The 17016-nt window shown below is 48.0% G+C and overlaps 1 protein-coding gene across 1 annotated transcript in view; it reads left to right on the top strand.

Moving 5' to 3' along the window:
- LOC310880808 (uncharacterized protein) overlaps positions 1 to 17016 on the top strand; it is a 33178-nt gene that overhangs the window by 9347 nt on the left and 6815 nt on the right. Inside the window, exons 7-12 of the mRNA XM_083797193.1 lie at positions 538 to 669; positions 760 to 5285; positions 5538 to 5728; positions 6586 to 8882; positions 9259 to 9382; positions 10703 to 10785. Of these exons, the coding sequence (XP_083653319.1) occupies positions 538 to 669; positions 760 to 1075 (448 nt within the window). The 3' untranslated portion in view covers positions 1076 to 5285; positions 5538 to 5728; positions 6586 to 8882; positions 9259 to 9382; positions 10703 to 10785. The remainder of the gene's footprint in view (positions 1 to 537; positions 670 to 759; positions 5286 to 5537; positions 5729 to 6585; positions 8883 to 9258; positions 9383 to 10702; positions 10786 to 17016) is intronic.

Here is a 17016-nt window from a genome sequence, read left to right as displayed (position 1 = left end):
ACTGGAAATATGTCCTGAACAAACAGTTCCTAATGGGGACCTTCATGCCTTGCGCAGTCATGGGAGAGCATTTTAGAAGCTTGCACGTGGGGGAATATTCTCGCCTGTGTCGGCTGCTAAGTTGAGCTACATGTGAATTCTTTCAGCAGTAGAGGTACTGCTGACAAACAGTCGTCTTCAGTGATGAAAGGAGTGCAGGTGAGAGGAAACTGTGGGAGGAGATCCTGCTCTGAATTTCTTGTGGAAACCGTAATTATGTGAATCAGTGTAGAGAGGTATGAGGGTTTCCAGTGTAAGCTATAAAAAAATGCTTAGGGAAGCAATCTACGGATGAGACTGCTCATTCAGATCTTATCTTACTCATGTGGGAGCGTGGAAATCTTTGCGTTCCACCTTATCTCTTCTCCCCCGGGAGATCAGTGTTGAGAGAGCTTGACCTCTCACTTACCATTTCAAATCAAACCCAGTGTAATAGCGGCTTTGGCTGTGCAATGCCTCAATAAATTAATGAAATAATCTCGTTCCCTGCCATTGTAGGTCGAAATGTATCTTGCCAAAATACCACTTAAGTGACACCTGGAGGTTAGTTGGAACAGCGTACAGTTATGTCAGAAATGCCCTCCCTTCCTCCTGGCTTTCTCTGCATGTACAGAGCTTAGCATGTTTCAGGTAATGGAAGTTTGTGCCTCTGCTTCGGAGCAGCTCTTGTCTTCTATACGGAGGTTCCCTGTTTCTCTTCTCACTCCTGGGCTTTTGCAGTTCCCCACAGATTCAAGTGAAGTTTAAATCAACATTGATTCAAGGGAATCAGTGCGAGGAGATCCCAGATCTGGAGTGGACGTTCTCCAACAGCAGCAGAGTCTCGGTGCCAGCACAGGAGTATGCGCACAAGGAGCTCTCAGCCAGAGCAGGCCCAGAATCTGTTTTGCTTTCTCACACTTGGAGCTGGTATATTTTAAAGGATATCAAGCGGCAAATGTGGCAAAGGGGAAAAATTGCTACAGACTGTATCTGGCAGAAAACCAGCAAAGATAAAATACCATACGTTCTGTGCAATGAGCTCCTACATAAATGATTCATTCACTGGAATACAGCTGGGGTCAAACACCTTCTTTTTGAATAGCCAAAAGTTATGCAAATATTTTATGTGGATTTTTCTCAAGAAAAGAAAGAGGGGGAAAAAAAGGACAATATATCCTATTCCCATTTAAAAATAAAATAAAAGCTGTTTATCTATGTAACTTTTAAAAAATCAAAATCCCCCAAGAACAGTGTCACTGTGTTATACACATATATTCAGCAGCTGAATAGCTGGAAAATGACAAGATATGCCCTAGAGATGCAAACTCTGAAAAGATTGCTTGTTTTCCTCTGTATTGCCAGCCAAGTCTGTTCTACAAATTGTGTGTGGTGGAGATCACACTATTTCAAAATATCAAATTGCTAATTAAAGAAACTACTCGAGGAAACTTTCCAGTAGAACAATATATGCAGTGGGATAATAGTAGTCACTATTTCTTTAATGAGTTTCTTTCCTAACCAGAATTTCTTGCAATACATTCAGTGCAGCCATTCAGTTAGATTATTATGAATCACATGTGTATTATTTCTGATTCGGTATTAACATAAAAACTTCTGATGAACCATAGTATTACAAAAACAGGTTTAGTGTATAGAATGGCAATATCATTCCTGCAGATAAAAGCCTGGAAATGAAGGTCCTCATACAGCAATACAATTTAATGTGTTAGTTTCTAGGCTTAAGTTGCAAAGGTGCTGAGAAATTATAGGTCCAACCAAAGCCAAGAAGAGCAGAGTGTCTCTGGATGGACAGATATGTAGATCCGCAGCATGAGTACTGCTCTGTGGTACAGTATTGCATCCTGCAGGATCTGAATCAGCAAAAGATAATGGGAGGGGAAAAATCTTTCTTAGTGTGTGTTGTCATAACATGGTTGGTTGAGTTAGAGATTTTCTTAAAATACAAAAATTTTGCTAGAGCAAAGTAATTTAGCAATGCCATCCAAGGGACAGTATGCAGAAGCCCTTGTGAAATGATATAGGTAGATCAAGTCAAGAAAAAAGTGGTTTAGTTGTGTAGCAGAGTGAAGAACAGAGAACCCAAGAAATCTCAATTCTCTTCTTCCCAGTTCTGGGAGAAGATGGTGGCAAAAATATTCCCTTTAGGGTCTGAATAGAAGTTGACATAATGAGATGAATTTCCAAAAATATTCCAAAAAGCCAGACAGCCTTTTTCAATAGCTTGTTGAAGGTAACTAGGTGCTTCATTTGGTATTCTTGAAAATCCTTCATTCCTGCTCAAGAGGTACTAGAGAATCTCTTTCGTTTTCTCTGGTGAACAAGAACAATTTCTTGACGTTAGGTTTTGTATTCCCAAATAGCCATTCTTCTTATTCCCCTCAAGTAAAGAACACAAACAACCATCTAAAGCAAAGAATGCAAGAGCTTCCTAATCATGAAGGTAAGGCACTTCCTCCTTATATGTCTGGATTGGTTACTGGGCATTAGATAAGTAGTCTTTGATGAGTCCTTGATTTGAATCATATTATCTCACCGCACAGTTAGCTGAAGACCTCAAGAATGATTATTCTTCAGCTGCCTTAAAAATTTCTCCTATAGCCTCTGGTGCTCTGAATGACGTAGTCTTTTTTGTCATTAGATGTGATGATAATAGCTCTGTTTTGATAAAGGCTTTGGATGGTCCTTCCATAGCTGGTGCTCACCGTGGTACTGGTTACCACAACTCCTCTGCATTGTCTTGATGTGATTGACTACCATTCCTTTTCAAATAAGAACTGAAACAAGCCCTATGGGAATAAATTACTTGGAGGACAGCAGCTTGGCTTGGTCATTATCTGAAGACAGTGGAGACAAAGCCTTCCAAGTAGGGGATCAGCACTTCACTGTGCTGTGTTTTATACTAACTCCTAATAGAAAGATTAGAGAAATTAAATATGAAAGTTAATACGTTTTTTCCACCCATTCTGGCCAGTAGAACTGGCCCAGGGTAGCGTTTTCTCTGTGTTGGCTGCAGATGGACTAGTCTGATAGGGAATTAATTTGTTACTAAACATCAGTAGGACAGTACTGTGGTCAGGCTACATGTGCCATTGTTTTCTTGGCATCTAAGTGTCACTTGGATGTCTGCCATGAGTGTTAGTGACCTGGTGAGCTATTTCTAAATATGACCTATGGCAAATGACTGAGGTCAGGGAATATGGATCAGCTTCATTCCCATGTGTCCAAAGCACCCTGTCAAATACTGAGAAAAATATTGGAGAGTCTAACAGGTCAGACTTCACTCATCATGTCCAGACTCAGCCCTCTTCTCTCTAATGTCTACCTCCCCCTAACAAGTAAGCCAAAATCTCAGTCAGATCACCACCTCCGAAATGTGGGAAGATGTCAACACAGGGTCTATCTACCAGGCAAAAAAATGAGTGGATATTTTAAGAAGCAAACAGATATCCAGGATGGGACTCCTTCATTCCAGAAAGAAAGGTGGGGAGGATCAAACGCTGGTAGGCTTGTCTGCCCCATCAGAGCTGTCTTTGGGCGGCTTCGCTCCTCTCTACCTGCAAGGCATCATGTCAGATCTGAGTTAGTGGTCTGAGAACTGTCTGACACCTGATGGTGAAAAGCATAGTGAGAAGGGAAAGGTTCAAGCAGGGCAGTGAATGACCTGAGAGGCCCCCACCTTCCCAGGGACCCCTCTCTTTCCCTTTGTCTGACAATGGGTGTCACCTCACCCGTTCAGATGCTCTCCCTCTCCTGTGCCTTTCAGAGCCTTACTCTCTGCATCTCACTGGATTTATTCTCCTCCTTATCTAATTTTAATTAAAGTTCCTTTCTCCCTTCCCCTCCCCCACCCAAACATAATCAACTGAAGAAAAATGAGCTGGTAAGTCATTGTTTTTACCACTTTGGCAGCAAACGAATGTTATGTCTGGCACGCTCGGCACCAAGTCAGAAAATGAATCAGCAGCTGTTGTGACAGAAGCTTTTTCCTGAATGGGGAAACAGAGACAAAAAGAAAACAGGCCACAGAGAGGTTTCTGTGAGGGACACTGCCAGCAAAGCATCCATGAATTAACGTGGTTGCACTTCAGTGGGGAAGGCGAAGCTGCCTGGGCCCGCGCTGGCCACTTCTCTCGCCTCCCCACAGGGCGGTGGGGCAGGAGCCGCCATTTTGTGACTGGCGTGGGGCAGGGCCCACCACAGAGCGGGCAGCGCTGTGCCCGCATGGCAGCATGGCTGCTGCTCTGCCACCAGTGTGAGGAGTCCCTGCTGCCTCCTCAGCCCCTGCAAGGGTCTAAAATGCATTGAATCACTGCTGAAACCATTAAATAATGACCATCCTTTTGTTTATACAGGTGTGTAGGCCAAAACACAGTTCTTGGTCCCAGGACTGCACTGTGGTGCAGTGTGCTTTGTGCCTGTCTGCGGGAAAAGGGTGAATTATTTCTTCAGATGTAGACCCATATTTGGTTGTTTTAAGTGGTAGCCTTGCATATGTTATACAGCACATGGTGTGAGCCACAAGGTCCTGGATGAAAGAGTGGTTTCTAGTATCTCTCAGATCATCCTCATCCTTTTCTTTATCTAACAGTTAACTTCTCCTAAGGGCTTTATTTACTTGGTGACCTTTGCCACGTGCTGCTTCTTTTACACCAAACATTTGAACAGACTCAAAAAATGTTTTTGATTAATATTAAGGTCTTGTTAATGTATTGCAAACATTGTATTTCTACAACATCGGCAGCGAAGTTTTATCTGCTAAATAAATAATACTGGCCTGAGCTAATATGCAGAATAGACCTAGAGGCACTACTGCAGATGCCAGGCCCAGCAGAACAGTGCTGTACAACTGCACAATGCGTGAAGCTGGAGCTCCAGCAGGTTTGTCTGAGACAGAGCAGCAGTCTTGGTGTCTTCTTGAAAAGGACTGCTTCTGCTAGTATATTTTTAAAGGGAATAACAAACCATTGAACCAGCTGAGCTGGTCATGAGCAACCTGAATAGCTTCGGTAAAAAGTCCAAAGGGACAGTGTGTGGTATGAGTTAGGGCAGAGGTTGTCCTGAGCTCCTGGAGGCGAGTATCAGAGTATTTATAGCTCCTCTCATGCCACGTGGACAAGCAATGTGTTTGTCCTTTTCCTTCACCTATAAATTCCCTCCCCACCTCTGTAAAACAGGGTATGCTTTAATGCCTGCCCTCTCACACACTACCAGTGATGTAGATTGGAGCAGGGTTTTCTTCTCTGGTATGGTTGAAGGGACTCTCTCTACCCATTTTTCTCTTACTTCGTGCACAGTGGTGGTCACAGTCTGGCCCACAGCTTCGTGATGCCAGAAATCGGGTTTAATCAGATTTTATATGGGATGGGTTGTTCAGTGATGGGAGAGAGAACAATAATTACTGGAAGTCTAAAGCTAGGGGTCAGGCCTATTTGATGCTTTGTGCATTGACTGAGGAGGTTTTCAGTGAAGCTGTGTACTCTGTGTTTCCCTTTCAGCTCCCTTCACTCCAGTGCCAGCTCCCTCATTCTCATCCAGTAAATGTTTTGTCTGTGCTGTAAAAACCTGCGGTCCTGTGGAAATGCTGCACATAAAGGGCTTACAACCACACATGGCTACCCAGCTGGAGAAGGAGAATGTGGTACTGACAGCCCATCCTGCTACAGTCACGGAAAGGTGTTTGACAGAAGTTTGTTATTCATTGACCAAAGTACTGATGTGACAAATAATGGGGGGCTGAGAGCTTCAAATATACAAGTCCCCAGAGTCCTAAATTAACTCCTTTATATAGGAAAGAACTTGTAGAAGATAGAGTGCTCTAATAGGTGTATGGTTACTTTTTCTTCAACTTTTATTTTGTTTTATGACTTGTGTGACTGGTGGAGATTTAGAATTCATGCAGAGGAATCCATTAGACATCATTTTCTAGGAACCCTTCTTTTATTATCTTATATCATTTATTTTCTCATACTGTTTGTGATTCTGCAAAGCCTTCCCATCATGTGTAGATGCAGTGGTGCTCAGTGCTTGTGGGGCAGCAGCTCAAGGATCCCCAGCCCTGCTGGAGAAGGGACAGGACCAAGCAACGGCTGTTACCCCACAGGCTTCACCAGCTCCCGAGTAGCTTCATTCAGAGCTGCTGAAGTCAATGGGAGATGGGCCAGTGTCTTCAAAGCAACTTCACTTGAATCATTCCTGAGCAGACTTTAAGTTAATTGATTCTATTTGCAAATGTGAAAAGGAGGAAATAACATGAAACTGGCAAGCATGCCACTCCTGTTGAGGCGGCACAGAGAAACCCTTTCAAAACAGCCCTCAAGTATTTAAAAAGTATTGGGCCTGATTCTTAAGTTATGCATGCAGCTTGCTTTGTATGCTTTAATGAAGTTGCTCCTGATTTGCTCTGGGCTGTGATTACGTGGGAGGAAGATGAAACTTATTGATTCTCCGAAGATTTAAAACCCAAGCTGGGGGAGGGCTAGGTGCAGCAAATTTTCAGCACTGACCGGCCATCTGTGCAAGCACCAGCTATTTCCTAACCAACAGGTTGAGTCCACATCCTTCAAACACATTCTGCCGAGCCTGTCTGCTGTTGCTGACAACACTGGGTCCTCTCACAGCAGCACCCGTAGCCACAGCTCTGCCATTTTAAAGACTTTCGGGATTAGGCCAGGGCTCCTGCACAGCTGCGATGTCTTGCCCCTATTTTACATCCACTGAAAGATTTTTGAATGGACTTCAGAAGCTATTAGGAACCCAAATGTCGACTTGCACTTGCAAAATGTCTCTGGTTAATGTTTTCCTAGTGACGCTCTGCTTTGCTCCCCGCCTGCCAGAGTTTCCTGTGACCTATTTGAAATATCACTCTCCTAAGTGAAAATGTGCCTCTCTTTTTCAAACTTGCAAAACTCACAAAAATAAATAGCCTAATTTGGCCAGTTAATAGCCCTCTCCTGGGGCTCCTCTCAGCAACTAAGAGGCCTTTTAAATACAACATTTGTGACTGCGTCATTAAAGCTCTGCATGATCCAAGCAGACTAAACCGAAAAGAAAGAAATGCCTTATTTGATCTAAGATTTTTTTTTAAATAGTGACACTAGAGACCCATTTATTTTTAATTACACAATTGCTTTATTAAAAGCCTAAATCCTGCAGTCCCTAGTCATTGCTCAAGCAAAGCTGCTATCATTGAAGGAAGGACCTGTAGGAGTCAATCCTAAAAATAGGGCAGCTGACAAAGTCTGCCTTTCAGAAGGGTTTGCTTTAGTTTTGAAGGGTTTCCCGAGTCAAAGAGAACTTGCCTCTGCTTTGCTTTTCAGCTCTGTGGAAATTTGAAAGCTGAACATAGGAAAGCAGTCACTCCAGAAAGCAAAACCAACAGCAGTTTTCCTTTCAGATTGAGTGCACTGCCCTTTCCACCCTTAGACACTACCCTGTACACAGCTACGTTTAGTATTTACTTACACGGTGAGGTATGCATGAGGGTTAGCTCTGGCTCTGTCCAAACATATCTCTGAGCCTGAGCCAGCTCTACCCAGGTGGGGCCTGTGCAGAGAGGTCTGGGGCTGTCCCTCACACCCGCCATGGGATGAATTCCACCGTGCCTAAATGAGCCCTGTGGAGCCTTCAAGCTATCAGACAGATTGCCAGCCCCCAAACGCTTTTCTTGTGCTGCCAAACACAGCGCCTCTTGCAAATCCTCCCTGGGATGGGGTCTACTCTGCTTGTACAGAGTTACTGGCGCTGCTGAAGCAGGCAAGTCCATCAGGTCCTGCAGCACTCCTCTGGCTCACACACGGTAAACAAACGCAGCTGCTAGGAGACTGGGAGAGGGTGAGACTGATCCCTTCCTGTGCTTGTACCCGGGCTGGGCTGCCTACATGCATTTCTGTCTTTGGACTCCACATGAAGGGCAGATCTCAGTGCTAAGTCAAGATGGGGATGCTAGTAATAGGAAAGGGAGCAGACTAGCCAGCCATACACGCTGGATTATGTTCCTGGGCTAAACTCCAGACCCTCAATTTTATTATCTAATTACCCGACCAAACTCATTCATCTTTATTTTTCAGTCTTACTCAGAGACCCGTGTTTAAACGTGGCTCTGCTATGTGAAGCACTGCCCAGACAGTCTTCGCTTGGAAGAATTCATGGTTTCTCAGCTCAGACCATGTTTTTTTAGCGTAAAGGATGCATGGCAGAAATCCCAGCCCCAGTCAGTGGCAGAGGTATGCGTTAGGCTGTGCTGAGGGCCTGAGGTGGCTGTACCAGGGGGAAGAAGAGAAATAAAATAAAATCAATCTCTTGCTTTATATCAAGGTTGTGTAACTACACTTAATCTTTAGATGGCATGCAGGGTGGCTCACTCTGCGGTGTGGCTCACTGTGATATGTTTGTATGAACAAGCACGAATGCCAGGAGTTGAAAAAATAAAATAGGGTGGTGGGGGGAAAAATTCCCCAACAAGGCATGAGGAATTTATCTCTGGAACCTGAAGCTCATGTGGGCACCAACACTGGTGTCCCCTCCTTTTGCTTTTCAGGTCAAAGCCGGACCTTGGCCCTGCCCCACTGACCTTGTGTGCCCGTGGCTGGACACTGCTCCTGGCCACGTGTGCCAGGGAAGCTGCGGTGTGCAGAACATGAGGCTGCTGGCCTGGAGCCCTCCTCACCATATGTTACTGCCATGCAATCCATGCAACACACTGGGACAGAGGCTCCCCAATTAGCATAACTCTGCCCCCTGGGAGGGGCTTAGCTTATAAATATGCTGCTTTTGCTGTGCTCCTTGTCCTTATTTCCTAAGGGAGTGCAGATACGGGCAGGTTCAGTGGGTGTCCAGAGCAGGTAAATGGTTAAAAGGGGCTGAAGTAGAAAACTTTCCTCCAGATTCAGCAGCATTTGTGTTTGCTCTCCAGCTTGCAGGGGCTGGGAAGGGGGGGACGGAAGGGAGAGATGGCAGATGCTGCAGAGCATGAGGCTGCTGGCTCGCCAGCTTGCTTTCGTTTTAGAGAGAGAGGAGACATGGGGGAGAAGCCCTCGTGCAGCCTTCCTCCCTTGGAGGCCTTCTGCAGAAGGAGCCCTTCTGGTGCTGCTTTCCCAGCCCCAGCATGCAGCCTGCTGGAGCTGAGGGGCTCTGTCCAGTAGGAGGCTGGGGTGGAAACACAGATGCTTTGCAGAGTTCAGCCTGCCCGCCTGGTGATCAACTGCTCCAACTTCTCAGCAGGCAGCACGGCCGGGACGAGCACGCGGCAGGAGCAGCGAGGGAGGTGGTGCATGGTGTGCAGTACGAGGAGCCTGAAAGCAAGAGCTGCTCAGCAGGACAGTGAAGTTGTTTTGCAAGACAGGTACGTGACAGGGATGGTGCTCCATCTTGGCCTGCTCCTGTGGAGGAAATGCTCTGCAGAGACGTGGTGGCACTTTCTGCGGGGCAGGGATCCCTCTTCCTCGCTGAGTAACCTGTGGAAGGAGCCTCCTGGCGTGCAGCACGTGGAAACCCCAGGACACAGCGCAGAAGGGGAAATGGAGACCGGTCTGGTCAGAAGGAGGGGATGAGCTGCAGGAAAAGCTGCTACATCTGGTGCTGGAGGGGCTGAACTCTGCGTGTGTCTGGTACAACCTGTCAGGCTCCCAGAAGCATGCTGTGCACTCAGAGGCTTCGCTCAGGGATGCTTTTGCACACAGCCACAATTCAGTTAATTTTGCTCCTCTGGTGGCAGTGTTACTTCTCCCTGCCTTGTCTCTCGTGCTCGCTGTTGTCTAGGCTTTCTCCAAGAAGAGACCAGCTGACTTTATCTTCCCAGATGTTCCTCGTGATCTCTCCCATTCTAGCTTTCATCCCTGACCACAAGCAGCACTTGGAACAATTAACACCTTGTGCTCCTAACATCTTATGGTTTACAAGACAGGTGGTTACTAGGGCAACAGCTGCACTTTTTTCTTTCAGCGTATTGACTAAAAATCAACATTTTATATTAAAGGTAAAGAAAAATAATATTCTCTGTAGCCACAGTGAGTTACAACACCATCTCTCCTGTAATCAAGATATTGCTGAATTATGGTGCTATAAACAAACACTTCTGATATAACCACAAACACTGTGGGACATGTAACACATTGGCAGTATATTTCAAGTGACAAACTCATTTATTGTGGGGAGCGGAGAGAGAAAAACACCTTTCCAGAAGTTGCTGCAAGGAATTACAGCAAAGAATGGCTGGAGCTTAAGGATGCAGAAGCAAAGTAATTCTGTCAAGCTGACCGGAACGAAGCGCCGTGTGAAGGAGATCTGAGCAGTACCAGGAGCTGCGAAGGAGAGGACGTAGGACTTGATTATTCTCTCCCTCCCACTGGCATAAATCAGGATTGATTCCATAGTACTTAATAGAATTACCGTGCTGTAAGACTGGTGTAACGAAGTAGTACCCAGGAGGTTTGGGAAGGGAGCCCGCAGCTATCCCAAAGTGTGAGTAGGCTGGTGTGGAGGCTTCCTTGCCTGCAGGTGGGACTTGAGTAACAATCATGAATCATTAAGGCATGTTACTAGCTGAGTGACCAAACTGCTCAGGAGCTCTGGATGTGAAAGTGGCTTGTGCCAGATGCCACGGAGGCAGAGGAGAGGTTGGGAACTGCTTGCTAAAGAGCTTTTGTCTCTTGCTGTGTTCCAGGTGGCTGCGGGGTCTCTTTGGTCAGCGGGATTGGAAGAGAGCCATCGTCTGCTTCCTCGATGGTCTGCCAGCCCATGTGTTTGGTGAGTTTCACGTTGTGGGACTTCTTTGCCCAAATAGTGTTATTTTGTATGCTGTTTTATTATGCCATGATGTGCTGGTCTGTCTTGGTTGTGGTCTGCTGCCCAACTTGTTAAATACATGTGAGCTGTCAGTTGTGACTCTTGGCTGTGAACAGGACCACGGATGAAGAGGGGGAAGCAAGATGGGCTGGGCAGCTGCTCGGTAACTCCCTAGTCACATACAAAAAGATCCCCGTGGCATGCAGAGCTAATGGGAGAAGGGAGGGAGGGATATTGTCTCCTTCCATCCCCTTAGCAAACCTGCCACAGGAAATGATCAGGTATATAATCATCTCTGTGCACGCAGGAATTTAATAATGATTGAGCACTTGTGATCAGGAAGTACCTGTGCTTGAAGTTCATTCGGCGTGCATTTGTAAATAACACGTACAGTATGAATAGGTATGCAAAGTTTGCATGGGATTTGCAGGGCTGTCTGCCTTCAGCAAGGGACCTTGAATTAAAAAAAAAAACAAACTGTCTGACATGGAAGATGACCTAGTTGACTTTGTAGGCAAGGATGGCTAGGGTGCTGTTGCTTCTGAAAAGCTTGGTTTCTAAACATACAGTTGTAAGAATATTGGGGTTCTCTGCCTTCAGTCTTAAGTGAGTTTGCAGTTGAGGAGAGTGAAGCTCGAAGCAATCCCTGTAGAATTTGCAAATGAGCACACAGATGCGTTGAATAGGAGCTGTTCAGCTAAAGGACTTCTGATGGTTTTGACAACAGAGCTCAAAAGTTCCCTGAATAATAGGTCTGTGATTTCTGGCAGTCTGTAAGTGCTGAACTTCTTTAGATTTCAAAGCAAATAGATACATCTTAACAAAGACCACCTTGTGTCAGCTATCCTTAAAATTATATCACATAGATTAAAATGAAACGTGTGTACTTGTCCCTCCTGGGACACCGGGGAAGGGAAAAGCATTATCAGAATTCTTTAAACTCATCTTAACAGTATTGAACCAATTATTTTGTTAAATCTGGGTTTGTTTTCTGCCTCTCAATGAGAACATTTGAAGTCTATCATCTCCACCATTTACGAGTTACCAGTATGCAAGTGTAAAATTTCCAATTGGAACATATGGTATCAGAGGGAACAGGGGGAAAATATCTGATTACTCGCACTCCCCAAACTCCAAATCTATTGCATTTAGTATTTTGCTCACAGTTCCTGCAGGGGGAAATAAAAGAAATCATCTCTGAGCTGAGACCAAGCACTGAACATTTCACCCTGAGTAGGAATCTGTTTGAGAAACTTACAAGCAGCCGAAAGGGGAATAGAATAGCAACTGCATTTCAGTTTCTTCACTGTGGTTGCAACTACTGGCGGAACTCACCAACATCACTGGTAGCAAAAAAAGCCTCTGAACCTTTGTCTCTAAGTGCTGACACCTGATTTGGGGTGTGCCTGAAGGCTGTGAAAGCCGCCTCCTGGGCGAGGAGGGACTATCGGTGGCCGCACTAACAGAAGAGACAACTTCACCTGCGTTAACTCACATGGTTTGTGATCAGCTGTGCCATTTGTGCAGGGGCCTGCCGCAGATACGGAGCAGCCTTGTGCAGTTGTGTGCTGTGCCTGGTGAAGGAGAATATGCTGGCAGCTGATAGAGAGCCAGCAGAGATGGCTGAGCGGTGGTGTCACAGGAGCACTTGCTGGGGTGCTGGTGGGCCCATAGTATGGGCTGCCCTCCTCCCTCTGTCTAGAAGCAGAGGATCGCTGGGTGAAACGTGGCTGGGCCTTTCACAGCTCTCTGCTGAGTGACACCCAACTGCTTTGGAGAGGGGTGGTAGGACCCCAGGACTGGAAGTTGTTTTCCGCCCTGAGGTTACGCAGGGCTAGACTTCAGGTTTCTGTCTGCCCAAGGACAGAGCAAGGAAATGCTGCTGAGGCACGGTGCTGCTGTACAACAGCCCGGCCGCCAGCCAGCGCAGTGGGGTAGAGCAAGGGTCCGGTTGTTCAACCCCGTGGTGTCAGCAAGGCTGGGCGGTTTGGCTGCTAGCGGGGCTGGCAGTGCGGGCGCTGGGGTGGCTGTGTCCTGCTGCAGAGGCTTGGAACGTGCTCCATCCCTGGGCCCTGGGATGCCTGTAAACCTGCCCTGTCTGTCAGGCTGTGCAGGACATCGCGCTGGGCATATTGCTCGGGCTAAACCATTATCTGTTTACGCCCTTACAGAAAATGATAATGCAGCTCTTCTTCCTGTGAGGGGTAGCAAGTATCCCTCTCCTTTGCTTCCCTGCCTAGCAGAGGCTGCTGACCGATGCTGCACGATGCAAGATGCACTTCTCCCTCTCCATCCTGGCAGCATAAAGGAGGACTAAGCCTGTGACCTTGGGAATTGATGTGACCCACTCACAAAAGAGAAGGCTTTTACTCCAGAGCCCGGGTGGTTGTGTAGTGCCATGTGTACAACCAAATATAGCCTTCCTGCCATTCAGACAGAAAGCAGCATGTTTTGGAGCAACTTCCCTGGGAGGGGGAGGAACAGATGTTGGAACCAGAAGCGTATGTGACAGTTGGGAGAGACAGCGTGGAAACGCACAGTTGAAAGGAGAAGTCTGATGGGAGTGTGATGACAGCAGCAGGACTCCAGTGACAAGGAGTGGGAAGGAGAACAAGCAGAGAGGAGTGTTACTTCGAAAGCCGAGCAAAGTGCACAAGAAGATGTGTCAGGAAAGCGTCAGGGAAAGGAAGGGAGGAAATGTGAGAGTAGAGACAGGCTTTGGGATCTGTCTGCAAGCATGTGTGACCTGTTGCCTGACAAACAGAGAAAGGAAAAGCTTTTATTCCTCTGCCTTCTTCGGCTGGGCTAACTCTGCTTGCAGCCAAGCTGGCCGGCTAGCCCTGGTGGAGTCTTCAGGCATCCTGGTAGCACCTGGGAAGGGTAAAGCTGCCTGTGCTTCCACCAGAGCTCTGAACTCCTGGGGTAATGCATGTTTGGGACTACAGCAGGGATGCTGGATCGCCCAGGCCTTGCTTCAGCCTGGTGTCTTTGCAGGGTAGCACAGTAGCCACGTGCCTTGGGATGCTGAAAATGGGGGGAGCGGTGCCATCTTCGTAACAGGCTTCCCCTCTGAAATTGCATTCGTCGTAAGGGCAGGATGCATGAGGAGAGGCAGAGAACAAGTGAGCGTGTGTTCTTCCTGCGGCAGGGAGGGACTCTCCAGCAGCGCCGTACCCTGGTGATATAAATCACCTCTCTGCAGTGTCCGGTTTTACCTTAGTTCAGCAGATGTGCAAGGCACACTGGGAGCATGCCGCTGGAGTGTAAAGCCCCTGATCTTACAGAGACTGCAAGAGCAGGGGGAGGGGGTGCTGCAACTTCTCCCGCAGAAGGATTTAAGAGTGATTTTTTGCTGCAGACCCCTGCCTGCACGTGGGTTTGCCAGTGACACCCCCCCCTTCCGCCCAGTGTGGCTCGGGAGGTGCAAACTGGCCAGTTTTGCTTTGTGCTTTCCTTTGGGGAGGGGGAGATGTCAGAGTGGTTGGCAGATAGACACCAGCCGTGGCTGGCTCCGCAGGGAGCTGGGATGTATCCCTAAATGTTGCATGGCTGGTGGCTCCCTCCCCCTCCATGCCTGTCTTGCAGTGAAATCCCAACAAATTAGGGGACAGGCATGGCAGTAGGACTGCACGGATGTGCAAGGCTGTACGAGGTGGCAGCACTGACATTTCCATGTATGCACGAGTATCCCTCCTCTTCCCTGAGCACCGTGCTCCCTGTGAGGCTGAGGCCAGGGTGTAGGATGCAGCTCAGGGATGTGTCCGGCACTGCTGGGGGGTCAGGGGCCTCGCCAGGGGCAGGGAATGGCACAGACTGTGCAGGTCGAGGTGTTAGTTCAGTTATTTATTACGATGAGGGAGCTGATGGGGAGAAACAAGAGGGGAAAGCAGGGGAGAGTCTTCCCTCCTTGTTAGGGCGCGTACTCGTGGCTGGAATGATTCATCCCACGCACGCAATTGTGTTCAGCTGTGCGCTCATTGTGCTCACCATCATGTGAGGGCCGGAGTGGGCTGCGACAAAGCCTGGGGGTGCTCCAGGCTCCCCGCTGCTCCGGGGGCTGTTAGTCCTGCTGGTTTTCCCCTTGGGGAAGGGAGGCAGAAGCTAGCTTCTCTCCTGGCCTGCCACTGGCAGGAGCAGCTCCAGACAGAAGCAGTTGTGCTGGGACCTCCTGTCGGTGCTAAACGAGGGGAAAACACAAGCTCCTTGGGGTCTGAGGCACGCTGGTTCTCTCCCAGCTGGTATTTAGGGGCTCCTCAACTTGCCTCCAGCACCTTTTCACTAAGCCAGTCCTTGCTGGCCCACATGCTGCTCTGCAGCAGGGCAGGATGTCCCGAGGGGGACGACCACCTTCCTCAGTGACAGCAAGTAAGTTCCCCTCGGCTGATCCCACCATCTGCTCGCCTGCTCCTGGGCTGCCACGAGGGCCAGGGGCTCTGCCAGGCGGGGTCCCGGCTGGCCAGGCTCCTTGCAGGGCGGGTTATGAGGCAGCCCATCCAGCAGCCAAGTGCTCTCGGCCAAGATGCTGTAGCAGCACAAGGGTGGTTGAAGAAACAGCTTGTTGAAGGTGTGTTTGTGGCATGGCAAAAGCGTGTTTATGTGAAAACCTGAAGGATCTATGTGTGCTTCCTCATCGGGAGCAGATAGATGTTGCAGGCTCTTGGCGAAAGGGGTCTAGGTGATGTAAAGGCAATGCAGGCCTCTCTGCTCTCCGGTGCCTGCACTGACGGACTCAGCTGCAGGTCCCTTCTCAGACCTGGTCTGGGGCAGAGCTGTGGGTGGTTCTCATTGATCACCGCTTCCAAAGCCTCCCCCATAGGCAGTGAGTTAGGGACAGTGCGGTTTGTGCTGTTTGCCCGGCTGAGGCAATGACGTGGGGTCTGTTTGCGAGCGGCATAAGGGGACCTGCAGGCCCCCGGTGTGGTTTCAGTGAGGATGACAATGGAGGAGCAGGCACCTTGGGCATTTTCACCCAGGACTGACAAACATCACAGCAGCGGTGCCCTGCATCCCCAGACATTTTGCTCTGTGTAGCAGAATTGCACCTTTCTGACTAACTTGCACCAGATCTTGGCCTCTGACTTTGGTAAGAGTCAGGATCAGACCCAGGGTGTCTTTTCTAAAGTTACTCATGCAGCTACTGAAATTAAAATCTCATGAGCAAGGACCTGTCTTCCCTGCAGTCTCAATTCAGAGTAACAGAGTGGCCTTTAGTCTCCAGAGATAGTTTAAAAACCTTCTCAAGGTCTGTGCTTCTCATGAAAAAGATAATTCATACGGTACTTGCCACATCTGACAGAGTTGGCAGCCTTTGTTCAATACAGTAACAGCGCTGTGCGCCGAATTAATCAGGGATTCAGCTCCACGCAGCCTTGTACCTGGGAAACAGGGCATCACTAAACCCTGCGAAGGTGTGGGAGCGGCATTGGGAACACAGGCTGCGTGTGATTTCTGTGTCAGCCATACCAGCCCGGGCTTGCTCGGAAGGTTTCCTTAGGACCAGCGGCGTGAGTTGCTCTTGCTGTCGCTGCAGTTGCGCTCGCAGAGCAGTATATCACCCGGCATTTTATGCTTGCCTAGGAAAGGGAGCCCGAATCCCCTTCCTGCACGGAGAGCTGACAGACCGGGAGCCAACGCACAACCCTTGGCATTTTTTATTTACTGTAGACCTCTTAAATGAAGGCAGTGAGATTTTTTTCATTTGCCACATTACTGTATGGAACCAATCACTATAAATTTAAATGGAGAGCTGGTAGGAGCACACTTACCTTTTATATAATAATTGTGAGAGTGGCACTGCCGAACTGCTATTAGGATTATTCAGACCTTCTCAGATTTCAGTGTAAAACATTAGGCTGCCAGAGGTACTGTAAGGGTGTGATTATTCTAAGAGGGTAAGTAGTAGTGAGCTGTGTTGGCCAGAATTACTACAACAGACAAGTAGTGCTTAGTAGCTGGGAGTAGGGGAAGCTGAGAAGTATAATCTGCCGTTCAGAAATACAGCAGTCTGCATGTAGAGTCCGGCCTGATTTCTATCTGGATCTGCACCGACTTGATGACTTGGTTCTTAAATTATCACCGGGGATCATCTGAATCGTCGGCTGAGCATAGGTGTTAACCCCGGGCCCAGCATTCCTCCGGGGAGCCGAAAACATGGAAACAATGCAGCAAAAACGTCACACTAGTGCTTGAGCC

Source organism: Anser anser (assembly GCF_964211835.1).
Source record: "Anser anser genome assembly, chromosome: 13".
Lineage (NCBI taxonomy): Eukaryota > Metazoa > Chordata > Aves > Anseriformes > Anatidae > Anser > Anser anser.
This window is presented reverse-complemented; position numbering and strand designations above follow the sequence as displayed.